The sequence below is a fragment of the Salmo salar genome, chromosome 13, assembly GCF_965601325.2.
Source record: "Salmo salar chromosome 13, fSalSal1, whole genome shotgun sequence".
NCBI lineage: Eukaryota > Metazoa > Chordata > Actinopteri > Salmoniformes > Salmonidae > Salmo > Salmo salar.
In genome coordinates this window covers 51,094,248-51,117,276 of record NC_138303.1, presented here as the reverse complement: position 1 = coordinate 51,117,276, position 23,029 = coordinate 51,094,248, and the positions used below count along the sequence as shown (strand labels likewise).

At 42.7% G+C, this 23,029-nt stretch overlaps 1 protein-coding gene across 1 annotated transcript in view; it reads right to left on the bottom strand.

Moving 5' to 3' along the window:
• clcn6 (Cl-/H+ antiporter 6) overlaps nucleotides 1–17,304 on the bottom strand; it is a 32,344-nt gene extending 15,040 nt beyond the window's left edge. The window contains exons 1-14 of the mRNA XM_014136526.3: nucleotides 16,834–17,304; nucleotides 15,947–16,006; nucleotides 15,533–15,598; nucleotides 15,230–15,295; nucleotides 14,933–14,999; nucleotides 14,669–14,775; nucleotides 11,024–11,150; nucleotides 10,643–10,769; nucleotides 10,426–10,558; nucleotides 10,192–10,305; nucleotides 9,899–10,065; nucleotides 9,571–9,691; nucleotides 8,669–8,801; nucleotides 8,095–8,248 (exon numbers count right to left, since the gene is read on the bottom strand). Coding sequence (XP_013992001.1) covers nucleotides 8,095–8,248; nucleotides 8,669–8,801; nucleotides 9,571–9,691; nucleotides 9,899–10,065; nucleotides 10,192–10,305; nucleotides 10,426–10,558; nucleotides 10,643–10,769; nucleotides 11,024–11,150; nucleotides 14,669–14,775; nucleotides 14,933–14,999; nucleotides 15,230–15,295; nucleotides 15,533–15,598; nucleotides 15,947–16,006; nucleotides 16,834–16,908 — 1,517 coding nt within the window. The 5' untranslated portion in view covers nucleotides 16,909–17,304. The remainder of the gene's footprint in view (nucleotides 1–8,094; nucleotides 8,249–8,668; nucleotides 8,802–9,570; nucleotides 9,692–9,898; nucleotides 10,066–10,191; nucleotides 10,306–10,425; nucleotides 10,559–10,642; nucleotides 10,770–11,023; nucleotides 11,151–14,668; nucleotides 14,776–14,932; nucleotides 15,000–15,229; nucleotides 15,296–15,532; nucleotides 15,599–15,946; nucleotides 16,007–16,833) is intronic.
• Nucleotides 17,305–23,029: the final 5,725 nt, after the last annotated feature.

Below are 23,029 nucleotides of genomic sequence, written 5' to 3'. Positions count from 1 at the left end.
AACTTCCGACTTCAACGGTAGATCTCTGAGATGGCACTTTGATGAAGCATATACAGTGCTGTGAAAAAGTATTTGCCCCCTTCCTGATTTCTTATTTTTTTGCACATTTGTCACTTAAATGTTTCAGATCAAACAAATGTTAATATTACACAAAGATACCCCAAGTAAACACAAAATGCAGTTAAGTGATCATTTTATTTATTAAAGGAAAAAAGCTATCCGAACCTTCATGGCCCTAAGTGACAAAGTAATTGCCCCCCCCCCCTTGTTAAATCATGAATTTACTGTGGTTAATCACATTTTTTGGAAAGCTGAGTTCAATTTCACTAGCCACACCCAGGCCTGATTACTGCCAGACATGTTGAATCAAGAAATCACTTAAATAGAACCTGTCTGACAAAGTGAAGTAGGCCAAAAGATCTCAAAAAGCGAGACATCATACTGCGATCCAAAGAAATTCAAGAACAGATGAGAAACAAAGTAATTGACATCTATCAGCCTGGAAAGGGTTACAAAGCCATTTCTAAAGCTTTGGGACTCCAGCAAACCACTGTGAGAGCCATTATCCACAAATAGAGAAAATTTGGAACAGTGGTGAACCTTCCCAGGAGTGGCCGGCCTACCAAAATTACCCCAAGAGCACAACGACGACTCATCCAAGAGGTCACAAAAGAACCCACAACAACATCTAAAAGAACTGCAGGCCTCACTTGCCTCAGTTAAGGTCAGTGTTCATGACTCAACCATAAGAAAGAGACTGGGCAAAAATGGCATCCATGGCAGAGTTCCAAGGCGAAAACCACTCTGACCAAAAAGAACATAAAGGTTCATCTCACTTTTGGCAAAAAAACATCTTGATGATCCCCAGGACTTCTGGGAAAATATTCTGTGGACTGATGAGACAGAAGTTGAACTTTTTGGAAGGTGTGCGTCCCGTTACATCTGGCGTAAAAGTAACACAGCATTTCAGAAAAAGAACATCATACCAACAGTCAAATATGGTGGTGGTAGTGTGATGGTCTGTGGCTGCTTTGCTGCTTCAGGACCTGGATGACTTGCTGTGATTGATGGAACCATGAATTCTGCTCTCTACCAAAAAATCCTGAAGGAGAATGGCCATCAGTTCGTGACCTCAAGCTGAAGTGCACTTGGGTTCTGCAGCAGGACAATGATCCAAAACACACCAGCAAGTCCACCTCTGAATGGCTTAAAAAAAAAAATAATTAAATGAAGGTTTTGGAGTGGCCTAGTCAAGTCCAGACTTGAATCCGATTGAGATGCTGTGGCGTGACCTTAAAAAAGCGGTTCCTGCTCAAACCCTCCAATGTGGCTGAATTAAAAAAATTCTGCAAAGAAGAGCGGGCCAAAATTCCTCCACAGCGAAGTGAAAGACTCATTGCCAGTTATCGCAAACGCTTGATTGCAGTTGTTGCTGCTGAGGGTGGCACAACCAGTTATTAGGTTTAGGGGGCAATTACTTTTTCACATAGGGCCATGAAGGTTTGGATAGCTTTTTCCCCTAAAAAAAATAAGTTAAAAAATCATCACTGCATTTTGTGTTTACTTGGGTTATCTTTGTGTAATATTTAAATTTGTTTGATCTGAAACATTTAAGTGTGACAAATGTGCAAAGAAATAAGGGGCAAATACTTTTTCACAGCACTGTATCTGTGAAAGGGTATAAAACAACTTCTACAGTAGTGAAAGTTTCCAAGTGCACAGCGGTCTCAATAATATGGAACTAACCAGACTATGCCTAGAGCTGGCCGTTCGACCAAACTGAGCAACCGGGCAAGAAGGACCTTGGTTAGGGATGTGACCAAGAACCCAATGACGACTGACAGAACTACAGAGTTCCTTGGCTGAGATGGGAGAACCTGTCATAAGGACAACAGTCTCAGTCTCTACATTAAACTCCAGGCATGCTCTCACCAATCTGGGCTTTATGGGAGATTTCCTCAGGAGTGGCTTCCGTCTGGCAAAAGGCACATGAGGGCATGCCTGAAGTTTGCAAAAAGGCATGTGACAGACAGAGCATGAGGCAAAATATTCTGTGTACAAAAATGTTACGATTTAGCCTGAATGCAAAGCACTATGTCTGGAGAAAACCAGGCATAGCTCACCACCCGTCTAACACCATCCCTACCGTGAAGCATTGTGGTGGCAGCATCATGTTATGGGGATGCTTTTTAGCGGCAGGGACTGGGAGACTTGTAAGGATAGAGGGAACAATAAATGGAGCCAAATACAGGCAAATCCTTGATGAGAACCTGCTTCAGAGTAGAGGTCGACCGATTAATCGGAAAGGCCGATTAATTAGGGCCGATTTCACATTTTCATAATAATCGGTAATCGGTCTTTTTGGCCACCGATTTGCCGATTTAAAAAAATATATTTAAAAAAAATGTTTACACCTTTATTTAACTAGGCATGTCAGATTAAGAACACATTCTTATTTTCAATGACGGCCTAGGAACGGGGGTTAACTGCCTTGTTCAGGGGGGATTCGTTTTTGCAACCTTCAGGTTACTAGTCCAACGCTCTAACCACCTGCCTTACATTGCACTCCACGAGGAGCCTGCATGGCAGGCTGACTACCTGTTACGCGAGGGCAGCAAGAAGCCAAGGTAAAGTTGCTAGCTAGCATTAAACTTATCTTATAAAAAACTATAAATCTTAACACAATCACTAGTTAAACTAGTAATATCATCAACCATGTGTAGTTATCTAACGTGTCCTGCGTTGCATATAATCGATGGGTGCCTGTTAATTTCTCATCGAATCACAGCCTACTTCGACAAACGGGTGTTGATTTAACAAGCGCATTTGCGAAAAAAGCACTGTCGCTGCACCAATGTACCTAACCATAAACATCAATGCCTTTCTTAAAATCAATACAGAAGTATATATTTTTAAACCTGCATATTTAGTTAATATTGCATGCTAACATGACATTGTGTCACTGCTCTTGCGTTCATTGCACGCAGTCAGGGTATATGCAACAGTTTGGGCCGCCTGGCTCGTTGCGAACTAATTTGCCAGAATTTTACGTAATTATGACATAACATTGAAGGTTGTGCAATGTAACAGGAATATTTAGACTTAGGGATGCCACCCGTTAGATAAAATACGGAACGGTTCCGTATTTCACTGAAGAAAAAAAAAAAAAACGTTTTGTTTTCGAGATGATAGTTTCTGGATTCGACCATATTAATGACCTAAGGCTCGTATTTCTGAACGTTCCAACAGGAATCTATTCCAAAAACTTCGTAAATAACAAGGTTGCCAAAAAAACAACGCATACAAAGTTGTATAGCGGCAGAATAAGATACCGGGTAGAGAATGGTCTATTTCTTTGCGTTTTTCACTCATCACGTTTATTCCGAAAAATGTCTGTCCTCACTCTGGTTGCCTATGGACAAACATTAAGAATAAGCTACGTGGTGAGTTGATGCCTATTCGGCAGCTAGTTAGCAAGGTTTGTATGCGTTGCTACTTTGTATGCGTTGTTGGTTGGCAACCTTTTACTTTACGTTTTTTTGTAACAGATTCCTGTTGGAACGTTCCACAAATTATACCCACCCCTTCAAGCCTATCAACCCCCGAGATTAGGCTGGTGTAACTGATGTGAAATCGCTAGCTAGTTAGCAGGTGCGCGCTAATAGCGTTTCAAACGTCACTCGCTCTGAGACTTGGAGTAGTTGTTCCACTTGCTCTGCATGGGTAACGCTGCTTTGAGGGTGGCTGTTGTCGATGTGTTCCTGGTTCGAGCCCAGGTAGGAGCGAGGAGAGGGACGGAAGCTATACTGTTACACTGGCAATACTAAAGTGCCTATAAGAACATCCAATAGTCAAAGGTATATGAAATACAAATCGTATAGAGAGAAATAGTCCTATAATTCCTATAATAACTACAACCTAAAACTTCATACCTGGGAATATTGAAGACTCATGTTAAAAGGAACTACCAGCTTTCATATGTTCCCATATTCTGAGCAAGGCACTTAAACGTTAGCTTTCTTACATGGCACATATTGCACTTTTACTTTCTTCTCCAATACTTTGTTTTGCATTATTTAAACCAAATTGAACATGTTTCATTATTTAATTGAGGCTAAATTGATTTTATTGATGTATTAAGTTAAAATAAGTGTTCATTCAGTATTGTTGTAATTGTCATTATTACAAAATGTTTTTATTTATTTTTTCGGGCCTCCAATAATCGGTATCGGCGGTGAAAAATCATAATCGGTCGACCTCTGCTTCAGACTGCAAACGACCTTAGACTGGGGCAAAGATGTATGTTCCAACAGGACAATGACCCAAAGCATACAGCCAAAGCAATGCTGTAATGGCTTCAGAACAAGAATGTGAAAGACTTGAGTGGCCCAGATAAATCCCAGACTTGAATCCCATTGTAAATATGTGGAAAGACTTGAAGATTGTTGTTCACTGCCACTCCCCATCTAACTTAACAGAGCTTGAGAAAATGAAACATTTGAGAAAATCCCCAAAACCAGATGTGCAAAACTGGTACAGACATACCCAAGACGACTCAAAGCTGTAATCGCCGCCAAAAGGTGCTTCTACTCAGTAGTGGGAATACTAAAGTAAATTAGATTTCTGTATTTCATTTTCACTTCATCATTATGGGGTATTGTGTGTAAAAAAAAAATATATATATATATATATATATATATATATATATATATATATATATATATATATATATTTTTTTTTTTTTTTTTACACACAATACCCCATAATGATGAAGTGAAAATGAAATACAGAAATATATATATATACACACACTGCTCAAAAAAATAAAGGGAACACTTAAACAACACAATGTAACTCCAAGTCAATCACACTTCTGTGAAATCAAACTGTCCACTTAGGAAGCAACACTGATTGACAATACATTTCACATGCTGTTGTGCAAATGGAATAGACAACAGGTGGAAATTATAGGCAATAAGCAAGACATCCCCAATAAAGGAGTGGTTCTGCAGGTGGGGACCACAGACCACTTCTCAGTTCCTATGCTTCCTGGCTAATGTTTTGGTCACTTTTGAATGCTGGCGGTGCTTTCACTCTAGTGGTAGCATGAGACGGAGTCTACAACCCACACAAGTGGCTCAGGTAGTGCAGCCCATCCAGGATGGGACATCAATGTGAGCTGTGGCAAGAAGGTTTGCTGTGTCTGTCAGCGTAGTGTCCAGAGCATGGAGGCGCTACCAGGAGACAGGCCAGTATATCAGGAGACGTATAGGAGGCCGTAGGAGGGTAACAACCCAGCAGCAGCACTGCTACCTCCGCCTTTGTGCAAGGAGGAGCACTACCAGAGCCCTGCAAAATGACCTCCAGCAGGCCACAAATGTGCATGTGTCTGCTCAAACGGTCAGAAACAGACTCCATGAGGGTGGTATGAGGGCCCGACGTCCACAGGTGGGGGTTGTGCTTACAGCCCAACACCGTGCAGGACGTTTGGCATTTGCCAGAGAACACCAAGATTGGCAAATTCGCCACTGGCGCCCTGTGCTCTTCACAGATGAAAGCAGGTTCACACTGAGCACGTGACAGACATGACAGAGTCTGGAGACGCCGTGGAGAACGTTCTGCTGCCTGCAACATCCTCCAGCATGACCGGTTTGGCGGTGGGTCAGTCATGGTGTGGGGTGGCATTTCTTTGGGGGGGCCGCACAGCCCTCCATGTGCTCGCCAGAGGTAGCCTGACTGTGAGACCATATGCTGGTGCGGTTGGCCCTGGGTTCATCCTAATGCAAGACAATGCTAGACCTCATGTGGCTGGAGTGTGTCAGCAGTTCCTGCAAGAGGAAGGCATTGATGCTATGGACTGGCCCGCCCGTTCCCCAGACCTGAATCCAATTGAGCACATATGGGACATCATGTCTCGCTCCATCCACCAACGCCACGTTGCACCACAGACTGTCCAGGAGTTGGCGGATGCTTTAGTCCAGGTCTGGGAGGAGATCCCACAGGAGACCATCCGCCACCTCATCAGGAGCATGCCCAGGCGTTGTAGGGAGGTCATACAGGCACGTGGAGGCCACACACACTACTGAGCCTCATTTTGACTTGTTTTAAGGACATTACATCAAAGTTGGATCAGCCTGTAGTGTGGTTTTCCACTTTAATTTTGAGTGTGTCTCCAAATCCAGACCTCCATGGGTTGATAAATTGGATTTCCATTGATTATTTTTGTGTGATTTTGTTGTCAGCACATTCAACTATGTAAAGAAAAAAGTATTTAATAAGATTATTTATTTCATTCAGATCTAGGATGTGTTGCTTAAGTGTTCCCTTTATTTTTTTGAGCAGTATATAACAACAAAATGTGGGTCAAGGAGTATGAATACTTTCTGAAGGGTTTATTTCTACTATTTTCTACATTGTAGAATAATAGTGAAGACATCAAAACTATGAAATAACACATATGGGATCACGTAGTAACCAAAAAAGTGTTACACAAATCAAAATGTACTTTAGATTCTTCAAAGTAGCCACCCTTTGCCTTGATGACAGCTTTGCACACTCTTGGCATTCTCTCAACCAGCTTCACCTGGAATGCTTTTCCAGCAGTCTTGAAGGAGTTCCCACATATGCTGAGCACTTGTTGGGTACTTTTCCATCACTCTGCGGTCCAACTCATCCCAAACCATCTCAATTGGGTTGAGGTTGGGTGATTGTAGAGGCCAGGTCATCTGATGCAGCACTCCATCACTCTCCTTCTTGGCGAAATAGCCCTTGCACAGCCTGGAGGTGTGTTGGGTCATTGTCCTGTTGAAAAACAAATGATAGTCCCACTAAGCACAAACCAGATGGGATGGCATATCGCTTCAGAATGCTGTGGAAGCCATGCTGTTTAAGTGTGGCTTAAATCACAGACAGTGTCACCAGCAAAGCACCCCTACACCATCACACCTCCTCCTATATGCTTCACGGTGGGAACCACACATGCGGAGATCATCTCCTCTGCGTCTCACAAAGACACGGCTGTTGGAACCAAAAATCTGTAATTTAGACTCATCAGACCAAAAAGACAGATTTCCACCAGTCTAATGTCCATTGCTCGTATATCTTGGCCCAAGCAAGTCCTTTCTTCTTACTGGTGTCCTTTAGCAGTGGTTTCTATGCAGCAATTCAACCATGTAGGCCAGATTCACGCAGTCTCTTCTGAACAGTTGATGTTGAGTTGTGTCTGTGTACTTGAAATCTGAAGCAATTATTTGGGCTGCAATCTGAGGCTGGTAACTCAAATGAACTTATCCTCTGCTTGCAGAGGCAACTCTGGGTCTTCCTTTCCTGTGGCGGGGTCCTCATGAGAGCCAGTTTCATTATAGCGTTTGATGATTTTTGCGACCGCACTTGAAGAAACATTAAAAATTCTTACATTTTCCCACATTGACTGACCTTCATGTCTTAAATTAATTTCTCTTTGCTTATTTGAGCTGTTCTTGCCATACTATACACTTGGTATTTTACCAAATATACCACCCCTACCTTGTCACAACACAACTGATTTAGCTCAAACGCATTAAGGAAAGAAATTCCACAAATTAACTTTCAACAAAGCACACTTAATTGAAATGCATTCCAGGTGACTACCCCATAATGCTGGTTGAGAAAATGCCAAGAGTGTTCAAAGCTGTCATCAAGGCAAAGGGTGGCTACCTTGAAGAATCTCAAATATATTTTTTGGGTTACAACTTGATTCCATATGTGTTATTTTATAGTTTATATCTTCACTATTATTATACAATGTAGAATATAGTACAAATAAAGAAAAACCCTGGAATGAGTAGGTGTGTCCAAACTTTTGACTGGTACTTTACATATGAATGAATCTGATATACACCATTACCATTCCTGGACATTTTGTTATGAGACAGTTGGGCTTACATATTTGAGTACTGACTATGTGAACGTTGGGTTTACATTTCGGGAAAAAAAATTACAATGAGAATGACAGCCTAACAATTTGCGTACATTAGATCATGCCTAACACTGAGAACATTTGATTATGAGAACGTTGGCCTAACATTGAGAACTTTATCAGAACATTGGTCTTACATTTTGAGGAGGTTGGCCACCAGGCGTCCGAAAGCGGCGCCACAGAGCAGCGAGGGCACAAAGAGGCCGCTGGGCACCGACACGCCGTACGTCCAGCACGCCAACAGGAAGTACAGCACAAAGAACACAATCAGCGTCACAGGGCTGAACGTACCTACAGAGACAGACAGAAAACACAGGAAATCACACACTAAGGCTGCGTTTACACATGGCAGTCCAACGCTGATCTTTCTTCCACTACTTGGTATTTTGACCAATCACATCAGATATTTTTCAGTTGGCCACAGAGGTGTTCATTATGTTCTGTATAATGATTAACTAAAGTGTAGCCATCACCAGTACACAAACATATTTCGGTGTGTATGTGTATAGAGACCAGGGACCCTGTTCAAAGAAAACACAGATTAAGCCTAGTCCTGGAACTAAGAAGTACTTTAAATAGAGATTATTGAGCATGCAGTTTAGTACAGGCATGGGATCAGTTTTGCCCTTAAAATCAGGTGGGAGCCTGTCCATAATCTCATTCATCATTATCTAAAAGGCTAAACTGATCCAAGAACAGCCCTTGTCTCACCGTCCTGGTGGAAGAGCTGGTGGATGGCCACCTCCTGAGGGTTGAAGAACAGAGTGGCCATGTCGTTGTACGTCTTGTTGGGGCAGAAGAACTGGCGGATTGTAGAGTTGATGACGTCTTCGTTGAGGGACACCTAGATAAAGCGCCATATCACACATTTTACCATTGTAACAAAACCATTGAATGTGAGCATGTTTCTAACTTTAGTTACATGTATGCACTGTATACATGTCTGTCCGATGTGGGACGTATTCAAAATGTGAAACTCCACTTCTGAAGGACTTGAGTGTACACTAGACTAGAGACCTGGGAAAACAGTTTTGGAATAGAGGTGATGTCTATGCCATAGATTGAAACATTAAAATATTAACACAATGGCTGACCCTGGAGTGACGGTGTGTGCTGCCCGATGAATCGGTTCATTTACACCATTAAAAACATTGAATGTTGAAACTTTGGTATGTTCAGTGAAGTCAAACATTGAAAATGGGGTATATTCAGTAAGTTGAAGCGTTCAGTACGTTGCAGACAAAGCTACTCATTACATTTTTATCTGGATTCCCTAATCTACATGACAGACCATCATATCGGTTCTATACAATACACTTCTATCTGAATGTTCTTCATTGTTGCACCCTCCTGAACACTAGCACGGTTGGGATCAATGCCATTTCACTTCATTCAACTCAGTCAGCCAATCTGAGGTTAGAGAGGCAACAGAAAACACCAATAAACTTTTTAAGGATGGCTTTTGTATGAATATACGTAGTTTTATGGTCTCGTTATGTTTCAATATGCTTTTAGTGCTTGTTTTAGGATGATTATGACGTTGTTTTTCGGCTGTTCATATCTTCTTTTTATAAGCTTCACTTTTTTATAAAGTTGAGCTCTGCCAAACGTACCAGAGCTGTCGTGTTGTTGTTGGTGATTGTGGAGGCCAAGTCACGACATTCCCCCAATGTCATGGATGCCACAAAGATCACCACCGTGGTCACCATGGCAACCAGCAGACTCTCTAGAACTCTTCCCAGGGACCAGACAAAGAATATGACATGAAACACAAATCACTGTAACCCCTTTGAGAAATATGCCTTTCCACTCAGATGGGGAAGTTAAATATATTGATAATTTGAAAAACAAAAGTTTAATTTGTAACAAAGCATTGCAGCAACGCAACTGTCACTACAATGAAGTGTATATGTGTATGTACATATCACTCCTAGCAGGTACCTGACAAACTTGGCCTTGGGGTGGACGTGTCTCATGCGGTACTTGGCCAGCCTCTTGTTGATACAGTTAAAGAAGGCCCCCAGCAGCCCTCCCGCCACCCCCATCAGGACAAAGAAGGCCAGGTCAACCGCCGTCCACAGGTGACACTTCTTATCCCCGTCTGAACACTGTGGGAGAGGGATGGACACCCATGGAGACATAGAACTCAAGCCGCTAAACCATTATATGCACACACAGACCCACAAACACTATCTGCACACCTCCACAACATGAACGTGAATGAGTGCTTGTACCTTGAACTCTCCAAAGTTGAGCAGGCCAGGGAGCTGGAACGAGCCCCATTTGTTGTAGTTGATCCCCGAGCGGAAGAAGTTGAGGGTGAACGTAGCCGACATGGAGCAGAAGAGCTGGGGGGTAAACAGGAAGATAGTGGTACTTCAGACCAGGCTGACTGACAATGACAGAAAAATAGCCTGTGTGTGTGTGTGTGTGTTTGCATGCGTCTCTGTCTGTGACCTTTGACCTACCACTTTCCAGGTGAGCGCCTGGTTCCAGAATGAGGATCCCTCCTCCAGGCTGAAGAGGGTGCCCCCTATTGGTGCCCCAAACGCAGCCGCCACCCCGGCCGCCGCTCCCGCCGACACAAAGTCCCGCTTGTCCCTGAAATCAAGATTAAGCACAGAGATTTAACTTATAATGATGAACAACTGCACTATTAGCACTTTACAGAGTATGCTACTGTACCTGTCACTGCGGAAGTAGGGGAAGTCAAAGTTGATCTTCTTGAAAGTGATGCTCTGAAACTGAGGGAGTCCGGCTCCCACGATGGCTCCACTGTGGATCATTGGACCCTCCTTCCCCACAAACAGACCTGAGGGATCAAACACTTAGAGGCGGAACAGACGCTTTGCCATTGGATTCCTTTTAGTTAAATGCTATAATGTTTGCATCTGTTGGAAAGTCAGGGGTCGTATTCATTAGTGCACACTGTAGCAAAATGTTTTGAAAAGGAAAGCAAAATAACTACTGTTTCTATTGGACAAGTTCAGGTAGTCCCTTTCTGTTTCAGTTGTCTTCCGTTTGGTGCCTAGTGAATATGACCTTGTTCCATCTATTTTGTAGTACCTCCGGATACGGTAAAGAGGACTCCGATAGCCTTGCAGACGAAAGTCCGTAGCCGGACTATTCCAGGTATCTTTACTCCATTCAGGTAGCTCTTGATCTCAGGAATTCCCGAGCCTGCAGCTACAGGCTAAAGAACACAGGAAAGGGACAATCAGTAGGAGTTGGGACAAATCTGATGTGATACCACCAGACAAGCAAAGAAAACCAAAATAACTATCCAACAGGTGTAAAAAAAAAAAAAAAAAAAAAAGAGGTTTTGATAATAAGCTGTCAAAGCGTATTGTCAAAGGGATTATGAGCATGTTCAGTACAGGCAGGCATGCAGGCAGTACAGTACAGTAGACTCCTGACAAGTACACTTCAGATAAGCGTAAACTCCATTGAAGTGTAATATAGGTCCCTTTTTAATTGCTCTGATAACTACATGGTATCACGACAGTCCCAAGCTACTGCATTTATCAGGAGTTGACTTTAAAAATCAAGTCAAATTTATTGGTTACATACACATATTTAGCAGATGTTATTGCGGGTGTAGTGAAATGTTTGTGTTCCTAGCTCCAACAGTGCAGTAGTATCTAACAAATCACAACAATACACAAATCTAAAAGTAAAAGAATGGAATTAAGAAATATTAGGATGATCAATGTCAGAGTGGCATTGACTAAATGCAGTAGAATATAATACACTATATACACACATGAGATGGTTAAAGCAGTATGTAAACATTATTCAAGTGACTAGTGTTCCATTTTTAAAGTGGACAGTGATTCCATGTCTATGTATATAGGGCAGCAGCCTCTAAGGTGCAGGGTTGATCAGCCGTGATGGCTATTTAACAGTCTGATGGCCTTGAGATAGAAGCTGTTTTTCAGTCTCTCGGACCCAGCTTTGATGCATGGTTGATGTCCTTGATGATCTTTTTCATCTTCCTGTGACATTGTGTGCTGACCGCACCTCCCTTTGGAGAGCCCTGCGGTTGCGGGCGGTGCAGTTGCCGTACCAGGCAGTGATACAGCCCGACAGGATGCTCTCAATTGTGCATCTGTAAACCTGAGGTTGAAAAAACCTCCTGAAGTTCTTCACCACACTGTCTGTGTGGGTGGACCAATTCAGATTGTCAGTGATGTGTACACCGAGGAACTTGAAGCTTTCCACCTTCACTGTGGTCCCGTCGATGTGGATAGGGGTTGCTCCCTCTGCTGTTTCCTTTAGTCCACGATAAGCTCCTTCGTTTTGTTGACTTTGAGGTTATTTTCCTGGCACCACTCCACCAGCACCCTCACCTTCTCCCTGTAGGCTGTCCCATCATTGTTGGTAATCAGGCCTACTACTGTTGTCATCTGCAAACTTGATGATTGAGTTGGAGGCGTGCTTGGCCACACAGTCATGGATGAACAGGAAGTACAGGAGGGGGCTGAGGCCCTGGATCCCTGTGTTGAGGATCAGCAAAGTGGAATTGTTGTTTCCTACCTTCACCACCTGGGGCAGACTGTCAGGAAGTCCAGGACCCAGGTGCACAGGGCGGGGTTCAGACCCAGGGCCCCAAGCTTAATGATGAGCTTGGAGGGCACTATGGTGTTGAAGGCTGAGCTATAGACAATGAACAGCATTCTGACGTAGGTATTCCTCTTGTCCAGATGGGATAGGGCAGTGTGCAGTGCGATTGCATTGTCTTGTGAATCTATAAGGGCGGTAAGCAAATTGAAGTGGGTCTAGGGTGTCAGGTAAAGTAGAGGTGATATGATCCTTAACTAGCCTCTCAAAACACTTCATGATGACAGAAGTGAGTGCTATGGGGCGATAGTCATTTAGTTCAGTTACCTTTGCTTTCTTGGGTACAGGAACAATGGTGTGACATCTTGAAGTAAGAGGGGACAGCAGACTGGGATAGGGAGATTGAATATGTCCGTAAACACTCCAGCCAGCTGGCCTACGCATGCTCTGAGTACGCGGCTAGAGGATGCCGTCTAGGCCGGCAGCCTTGAGAGGGTTGACATGCTTAAATGTCTTACTCACGTCGGCCACAGAGAACAAGAGCCCACAGTCCTTGGGTGCGGGCCACGTCAGTGGCACTGTGTTATTCTTAAAGCGGGCAAAGAAGGCGTTTAGCTTGTCTGGGAGCAAGACGTCGGTGTCCGTGACGTGGCTGGTTTTCCCTTTATAATCCAGGATTGTCTGTAGACCCTGCCACATACATCTCGTGTCTGAGCCGTTGAATTGAGACTCCACTTTGTCTCTGTACTGACGTTTTGCCTGTTTGATTGCCTTACGGAGGGAATAACTGCACTGTTTATATTCAGCCATATTCCCAGTCACCTTGCCATGGTTAAATGCGGTGGTTCGCGCTTTAAGTTTTGCGCAAATGTGCCATCTATCCACGGTTTCTGGTTAGGGTAGGTTTTAATAGTGACCGTGGGAACAACATCCCCTATACACTTCCTAAAGAACTCAGTCACCGTGTCCGTTTAAGCGTCAATGTCATTCTCAGAGGCTAACCGGAACATTTCCCATTCCACGTGATCAAAACAATGTTGAAGCATGGATTCCGATTGGTCAGACCAGCTTTGAATAGACCTTAGCACTGGTACTTCCTGTTTGAGTTTCTGCCTATAGGAAAGGAGGAGAAAAATGGAGTTGTGATCTGATTTGCCAAAGTGAGGGCGAGGGAGGGACTTGTAGGCATTTTGAAAAGGCGAATAGCAGTGATCTAGTGTTTTCTCTAAGCGAGTACTACAGTCAATGTGTTGATAGAACTTCGGTAGTGTTTTACTCAAATTTGCTTTGTTAAAATCCCCAGCTAAAATAAAATGTGGCCTCAGGATATGTGGTTTGCATAAAGTCCAGTGTAGTTCCGTGAGGGCCGTCGGGGTATTGGCTTAAGGGGGACTATACATGGCTGTAACTACAACCGAAGAGAATTCTCTTGGGAGGTAATACGGTCGGCGTTTGATTGTGAGGCATTCTAGGTCGGGTGAACACAAGGACTTGAGTTTCTGTACGTTATCACAATCACACCTTGTGTAGTTAATTATGAAACATACACCACCACCTTTCTTCTTCCCAGAGTTTTTTTTATTCCTGTCTGCGTGATGAACTGAGAACCCAGCTGGCTGTATGGACGGGGACAGTATATCCTGAGAGAGCCATGATTCCGTGAAACATAGTATGTTAAAGTCCCTGATGTCTCTCTGGAAGGAGATCCTCGCCCTGAGCTCGACTACTTTATTTTCCAGAGATTGAACGTTAGCGAGTAACAAACTCGGATGTGGTGGATGGTGTGAATACCTCTTCTCCGCCGGCGATGACTTGGAGCAGCCTCTGGGATAAGTTCAATTGCCCTGGGGGGTACAAACAAATGATCCAATTCGGGAAAGTCGTATTCCTGGTCGTAACGCTGCCGATTTACCGCCACTCTGATATCCAAAAGTTCTTTCCGGCTATATGTAACAACACAAAAAAACGTTCTGGGCTAATAATGTAAGAAACAACACAGAAAAAAACAAAATACTGCAAAGTTGCTTATGAGCTAGAAGCAGAGCTGCCATGTCTGTCGGCGCCATCTTACTAATGTATAGCATAACAATAACATGTAAGGACATAATAGCATGTTAGGACATGTTAGGTATTTGTGTAGAGCGTCTTTACCTCAATGAGGACCAACACACTGGCGATGAAGATGAACATCATGTTGAAGGCCAGTAGCTCAAGAAGCGAAAGAGCCAGGCAGCCTTTCTCACTGCACTCCTCCACAGCTAGCACACACTGGCTAAGGAAAAGCATTGTCGGCCACACAACACCTCACTGCTCTCAACTAATACAATATGTTGATTTGCAATGTTCAACATCAGAAAGACATTATCAATTAGGCATAGACTTTGAGTGAAATATTCCATCTTCAAAAAAAGATACATTTTCCCACCAAGTTGAATTTGAGCTGAGTGAAAAGGCGTACAAAAAAGTCCACAAAAACACCCACCTGAAAGAAAAGAGAATGGTGTTAATAAGAGCTTAATATGCATATTATTTTTTTCAAAGCATGCAGACATATGTCAGAAGCACCTGCACATCATCCATACCTTCGTCATACACATTATTTCCAGAGAATGTACAGAGGTCCATTGTTTATCGCTAACATACCGGTATGTAAGCCAACCAAAAATCTGAATGTCTGATTCTTCATCCAGCATAGAACATGATTGCATTTACCAGGCCTACTGAAACTCCAATGGCAAACACCAGCATCCACCTCACAGCTTCATACTTTTTGGCTCTCTAATAATGCGATAGAAGAACCCATGTTAGAAGAGATGGAAAACAGCACAATTGCAATATGCAGTTTGTGGAAATGAAAAGTATGATATTTTCAGAAGCTGTAAAAAAAACAAAGGCATTCTAGTGTAGTTGGTGGTCTAACCACATACTTAATGACTTAGTAACGACTTTGTAACTAACTCAAAATGTAGGCTTATTTATCACAATACCAATACCACAATTAATTTCTTAGTATACCTTATTGTTCATCTCCTCCAGAACTTCAACATATGGTTCATTGATGCACCTGTCATAATCCAGGCTCTGCCAAAATATAGAGAGAACCATTGGAAGAGGAGTCAGTGTGTGTTTAATTGAATTCATTCTGTAGTTTGTTTTTCTGCAGAGAGAAATTTCAATGATACGCAGGTAACAGACGTGGTCAAGAGGTAGCCTGGTCCCATATTATTTTGTGCTCTTGCCTACTCCATTGTCATTGTCAGGCCTTACATTGACATGACAATTCCATAAGGAGTTGGCAAAAAAGCCAAAACAGACTGGCAACCAGGATAGTCAAGAGCTACACTGATGCTCATTTGGGTGTGTCTATTTTCCCTTCATTCATACTGAGTTAGGCCAACATCTTGATCTGCTTCAAAGGGATTTCATCACCTCATAATCTTTCCTTGGAAGGATCTCATCCTCTTCGTCTTGAGTTTCCCCAAGAATAGTCTGGAAATTAGAAGAATGTGACACTGCCATCATTGTGCATGAACAATAACAAAACAACGAAACAAAACTACTCTCAGCCTGACAAATAAGGTTATGCAGTGCACCTTCCCAGTCATCATGAAAAGATACCTGGCACTTACTACAGCTAGTACTATGTGCCCCACAATAACCCCAACAAAAGAGCAAGCTGTTGTCTGAGGTTTCTTCCTGAGTCATACAAGGCTGTGAATAGCTGGATGGAAACAAATAGCTAGATGCTAACGTTGCGCTCTTTCAAATGTAACCTTTATTTAACCATACACTTCCTCGACAAATAATGCCCCCTTGTCAAACAGTCCGATAGGGTGTTTGACAATGCACATCATGCATAAACAAATGGCATCGGTCGTGCTTGGCAAGCATCAAGCTAGAGTCACAGATAAAACAAGGATGGTTAGTTATAAAAAATATTTGCTAGCGTATTGCCAGTGGCTACTAGTTAGCATAGTTGCTCAGCACTATCAGCTAGCTGTCATGTTGTTTATTTTGACTCACAGAACACATTACCCCAAAACATTTATTTAGCCTATAATGTTACTGACAGCTATATTCTGTAACATAGTCAAACTCAATATTTATTTATCAAGCTATTGTGCAACATAGTTAGCTACCTAAGTTAGCATTGAGAGATATCCATAGATCAGAACAGAACAGAACAGGGTGGAGCTTTCTCCAGCCAGGGTGAAGTCAGGACATAGGCTCAGTTTTCCTTGGAAAACTCACACACAATATTTTGCACATTGAGGCAATTCTACACATTATAAGACATTATACAGATTCTCTCTCACCAGTTCCTCGGGTGTTCGGGTCTCTTCATCCCTGCAGCAGCAGTGACAACATAAGCAATTCCCACAGCACGCCATCTTCGTTGTTGCCTCTTCAGCACCACCACTTCCCACATTGGCCGTGTTCGAGAGGATCACAACCGCAATGCATCATGGGTAGATTGTGACTGCCTGACTGATCTACAAATTATAATAAATCGCTATTTATGATGCAGGGTGATTTGTAGATTATTCAGTCGGCAGTCGCATGCAGTCGTTTTGATGCTCTCGAACACGGCCAATATGATGTGACGAACAAAGACGCGGTAATTTACGGAAACGTATCAAAACTGCGTGTAATTTACGCATGTGTGATGCTTGTTATTCTCAATTAAACAACAACAAGATTACAAGACCCAGTTATAATAGTTCAACACAAATAATGTGTATGCATTCGCCTTTAAACGTATCGCACTGACTGTGTTAAGTTTGCCCAGCTCGAACTGACCGGACTGGCTGTGGTTGAGAGGATCAAAACCGTAATGTATCATGGGTAAAGATCATGGGTAAATTGTGACTGACTGATCTACAAATAATAATGTGAGTTAGTTATTTATGATGGAAAGGGAATTGTATATCAGTCAGTTGGCAGTCGCTTGCAATGTGTAACAAGCCCACCAATTTCAGCCATTTTGCCAGGTGAACTGTGCTATACATTGGTTTCAAAGTGCAAGGATGGTGATGCGTGGCGTCCACATGCCAGGGTTGTGGGTTTGATTCCCAAGGGGGTCCAGTATGAAAATGTATGGATTTAATACTGTAAGTCGCTCTGGATAAGAGCTTCTGCTAAAATGTAAAGATAGCTAGCTACCCAACCTGGTCTCAGAATATTTTGTATTAGTCTGTAGGTAAATCTACAACTCCATTTAGGATGATTTGTATGGTATGTATTAATTTGTGAATGTCAGTCACTAATTTCGTATGATATGTTACAAATTTGCAAAATGTATGATAGCCTAGTGGTTAGCGCGTTGGACTAGTAACCGAAAGGTTGCAAGATTGAATACCCGAGCTAACAAGGTAAAAATCTATCTTTCTGCCCCAGAACAAGGCCGTCATTGAAATACAAATTTGTTCTTAACTGACTTGTCTAGTTAAATAAAGGTTTAACAATATATATGTGTGTGTGTGTGTGTGTGTGTGTGTGTGTGTGTGTGTGTGTGTGTGTGTGTGTGTGTGTGTGTGTGTTACGAATTATAGCTAGGTGGCTAACGTTAGCTAGCTGGCTGACGTTAACTAGGTTAGAGGTTAGGGTTAAGTTTAGGAATTAGGTTAAAGGGTTAGGGGAAGGGTTAGCTAACATGCTAAGTATTTGCAAAGTAACTTAAGTATTTGAAAAGTTGCTAAAGTTGTCCGTGATGAGGTTCAAACTCATAACCGTTGGGTTGCTAGACGTTCGCATTATACGCCCACCCCAAACAAGTAACCATCTGTCTTATGTAACCATACCAAACGTAACATATCATACTAATTTGAATGTACCGGATTTACATTTACTATGTTATGTCAAGTCGATGAGACCAGTTCACTTTTGGGAACTATGTCTAATGTCAAGTTTTGCTTGCCAACCAACATAGTCAATGCCGCAATCAAGCAAATCTACTTCTTCTTCTTCTTGTGAATTTCTGTCAGAATAGACGCTTTTTGGCGTATTGCTGACTTCCTCAGTTGGGAATGTGCATTCCACATTGTGACAAAACAAAAAAACAAAAGGGAAAAGGGGAATGGTAAAAACTTAAATTGCACCACCATCTAACCATGCACCTATTCACTATCCCTAAAAACCCACCTCACCATCCCAATACTTTGGCTCTAAACGATCCTACACCAGGCCGTCGGCCTGGGAGGATGGAACCCCTGCTCTCTAAACTTCCTGTAGATCTTCTGCATTAAAATCTCACACCCAAATATTTCTCTGCTGCTGCAACTACCACATTTATCTTCTGTGATTTCCACTCCATCGACGCAAAAAATCCAACCTTACTAAAACTCATCCTCTCTGACTCTCTCTTCAGGCCTACTCACTGGGGGACTCCCAGTCCACTCACTCACCCCTAGGCTATCCTCAGCTCTCTTCAATGCCTAAACATAGGAAACTTTTTAGCCCCACTCGAACTCTGGCAATCTCAACCTCTCTCTCAGGGCACTTCGGATCCCCAGCTGCATGGGCACCCCCACAGTTGACACAGTGCTTTCAGTATCCCAACTGTACACTCCCTCTGAATATGCCCTCCGGTACATTTCTCACATCATGGGATCTCCCTTCTACACACTGTTGCAACATGTCTGAATCCTTGGCACGTATAGAACCGAAGCGTGTTCAGAACATAGGCCCTCACAGAATAGCAAATATAACCTAACCTGACCTTATCAGGAAGAAACTCTGTGTCAAAGCGCAACAAGACAGAGTATTCTCAGTTTCACCATTGCCACCAGGCGCCACAAACACTAGGAATATTACTTTTCATTTGATTTACCTATACACTCAATGCTACCCCGCTGATCACCCCTTTTAGCGGAGAGCAAAGCACACGAATTGAAAAATGCAGGAATCCACTCTTTCTAAATATCTCACTCCTACCGGTCCAAAATGATCTCTGGTAGGTTTCTCAGACAAACGTTGGAAGTCTCCACTACAACTGTTGCCGCAGGTAGGCCCATTTCATCCTGGACTAGCTCAACCTCAGCGCGCTTACCACTACCATCTGACTCCATTTTGAGATCATCAAGGTTCTCAAGAGAGCATGAAGACCTACACTACCGGTCAAAAGTTTTAGTACACCTACTCATTGAAGGGTTTTTCTTTATTTTTACTATTTTCTACATTGTAGAATAATAGTGAAGACATCAAAACTGAAATAACACATGGAATCAGGTAGTAACCAAAAAAGTGTTAAACAAATCAAAATATACAGAAGATAGCCCTATTTGATAAAAGACCAAGTCCATATTATGGCAAGAACAGCTCAAATAAGCAAAGAGAAATGACAGTCCATCATTACAAGTGCTATGATGAAACTGGCTTTCATGAGGACCGCTGTCATGTCTGCTCCTCCCCTCTGGCGTATGACGTTGCCAGAGTACTAACCACCGGTCCTGGGATTCATTATTATGCACACCTGGCACTCATCATTACGCACACCTGTTAATCATTATCATTCACACCTGGACTCCATTACCTTCATCAATTCCTCCCATTTATATGTCACTCTCCCATGTTCACTCACCAGTTGGTGTTGTTCTTGTGTATTGGCATACTGCCTTAGGCTAGTGGCGTGTGCGTGGTGCTGTTATTAAAATGTTGCACCTACTTCCTGCCCAGTCATTACAACCGCCACAGGAATGGAAGACCCGGAGATACCTCTGCTGCAGAGGATAAGTTTATTAGAATTACCAGCCTCAGAAATTGCATCCAAAATAAATAGTTCACAGAGTTCAAGTACACAGACACATCTCAACATCAAGTGTTCAGAGGAGACTGAATCAGTCCGTCATGGTTGAATTGCTGCAAAGAAACCACACCTAAAGGACACCAATAAGAAGAGACTTGCTTGGGCCAGGAAACATGAGCAATGGACATTAGCCCAGTGGAAATTTGTCCTTTGGTCTGGAGTCCAAATTTGAGATTTTTGGTCCCAACCGCCATGTCTTTGTGAGACGCGGTGTGGGTGAACGGATGATCTTCGCATGTGTATTTCCCACCGTAAAGTATAGAGGAGGAGGTGTTAGGGTGTGGGGGTGCTTTGCTGGTGACACTCGGCCCGGAATCAAAATTAATGACTGTCTAGAATCATCCCAAGTACATCGGGCCGTTTCCTTCTACCGGAATTCAGCCGACTTTCCTGGCATCTTACCAGAATTCCCCAGAAGCGGCTGATGCAATTTTAAATAAACGTATACAAAATTACCCGATTTAGTCATTTTAAACATACAAATTATACCCATCCAATTTATTTTTCTCATTTGTAAAAAAAATAAAATGTGCACCCTTTTTATTATATTCAATAGTCTTGTCCCATCGCTGCAACTCTCGTATGGCCTCGGGAGGCGAAGGTCGAGAGCCGTGTGTCCACCGAAGCACAGCCCTGAACGTTTCTATAGAAAACTGAGTGTTGATCTCACACAGGTGTTCCAAATAGATATTAGCTCTAATCTGGAGCAAGCCCTATTAAACCACCTTATCTCAAAACCTGAATATGAATATCTTTGCTGCAAATGTGTTATACATCCATGCCTGTACATTTTGACGATATTACACAAACCTAAAACACAAGGCAATTATCCAGGAAGACCAGTGGTTGCAGGAATAGGCTCAATGCTAGAGCCATTGTCGATCTTTGTAGAGTATTTTATTAAATCTCGTGCAAGCATTTCCTTCATACGTTAAAGACTATAAACTTCATAAATAAGATCTCACCAATAACGGGATTAACAGAAGACTGAATTTTGGTCACAGATGTCGAGTGTCTATGTACCAGCATTCCCCGTGTGTGGGGGGGGGGGGGGGGCTGGGAGCCCTAGCTCACTATTTGGAACGAATGGAACATTGATGGGCTCCACATTCGCTCCAAGCTATGCTAACCTTTATGTGGGTCATTTTGAAGAACGTTTTGTTAACAATGAAAATCAATTTTTGAATAAAGTCCTGAAGTGGTATCGATATATGGATGACATTTTTTGCATATGGGGAAGCACGGGAAAAGAGCTTTCTGACTTTATGGCATTACTCAATGACATTGACCCCAATCTCAAATTCACTATGGAATGTGACACAACGTGTTCATTACCTCAATATGTGGATTGAGAAATCAAATGGAACCCTGTTTACAACTCTGTACAGAAAAAAAACGGACAGACATACTCTTACAGGGGGACAGCTTCCACTCTGAGCCATTAATAAAAAGAGGACTTCCAAGAAACCTGTTTTTCAGACTGCCATATATGCCAATCCACAGAGGACTATCTAGAAAAAGCAGCGGAGATGCGCAATAGGTTTCTAATTAGAATATGTTCTTCTCCACAATGTGTGGATGAAGCTCTTGATTTGGGGTTAGGGTTAGGACGATTCTAAGGGCCTGTGACTGACAGGGTCACTAAAATATTATTAGAACATTAGGTACATTGTTTTCAATATTAAATGATTAATCTATCATCAGTAATATCATATTTCCATGAAATGGTTCGGTCCTGGCCCCAAACCAGCCGCGAACGATACTTGCTAGCAGTGAATTGCGAGTGAGGAGTGCCGGTGGAGCATCATATCTCAGCTTCCTGAAGAAAAATCTGGCTTCCAAAAACGAAAAGAAAGAAAAGAAAGACAGGAGAGAGAAAAGAAAGCTGTCGCCCAATTTTTCACAAAAGAAGATGGGTGTAGTCCGTGAGTGGTGGAAACGAACCTGTTAGCTTAGTCCATAGTTATATAGGCTGCCTTAGCTCCACTAAAATGATTTACTTAATATCTTCAAAGAATATTCTGAGTGTTTACATTTTGCTCCTCTTTTAGCCGACATTTAATCAATGCAGGCAAACTTTTAGCAAGCTAATACTAAATCAGTTGTCCCTGCCCCTGCCTGGTGCCAGGCCCAACAGATGCAGCTTCAGGCTCAGCAGCCCTGTCTTCCCATCTCCATACCCCTGAACCAGCCCTACTCCCAACTGAAAAAGGAGGTGAGCAGCATTGTGTTGAATGACATTTCAGTTGGCATAATTGCAGGTACTGCAATCCATTGACGACAGGAATGTGCTTCTCCAGTCAGGAAAAAAATCTCACTTGACAAAGAGGCAACCAATATCAGTGCCTTAAAGAAAGAGATGCAGGCTCTTAGAGATGGATGAGTGTCTCTCCTGTCTGAGGCAACACTGATTGCTACGCAAATGGATGTTGCACCTCAATTTAGCAAGGAACACAGCCGCCAGAGGAAAAGGAAGAGATTCCTTGATGAGACCTCTTAAGAGGAGACAGCTCAGGACAGTGCAGCAACGGGGTTTCGGAACACAGTGTTTTTACTGCTATGGACAACATCATAAGTGACTTGAACACTAGGTTCCACACCACTGCAAAAATTGTAGAATCATTTTCTGCTGTTCTAAAGTTGAGCAGATTAGTGAGGATAAAGTCCCTTCTGTGTGCCAACCACTGATCATTAAGTATTCCAGAGCT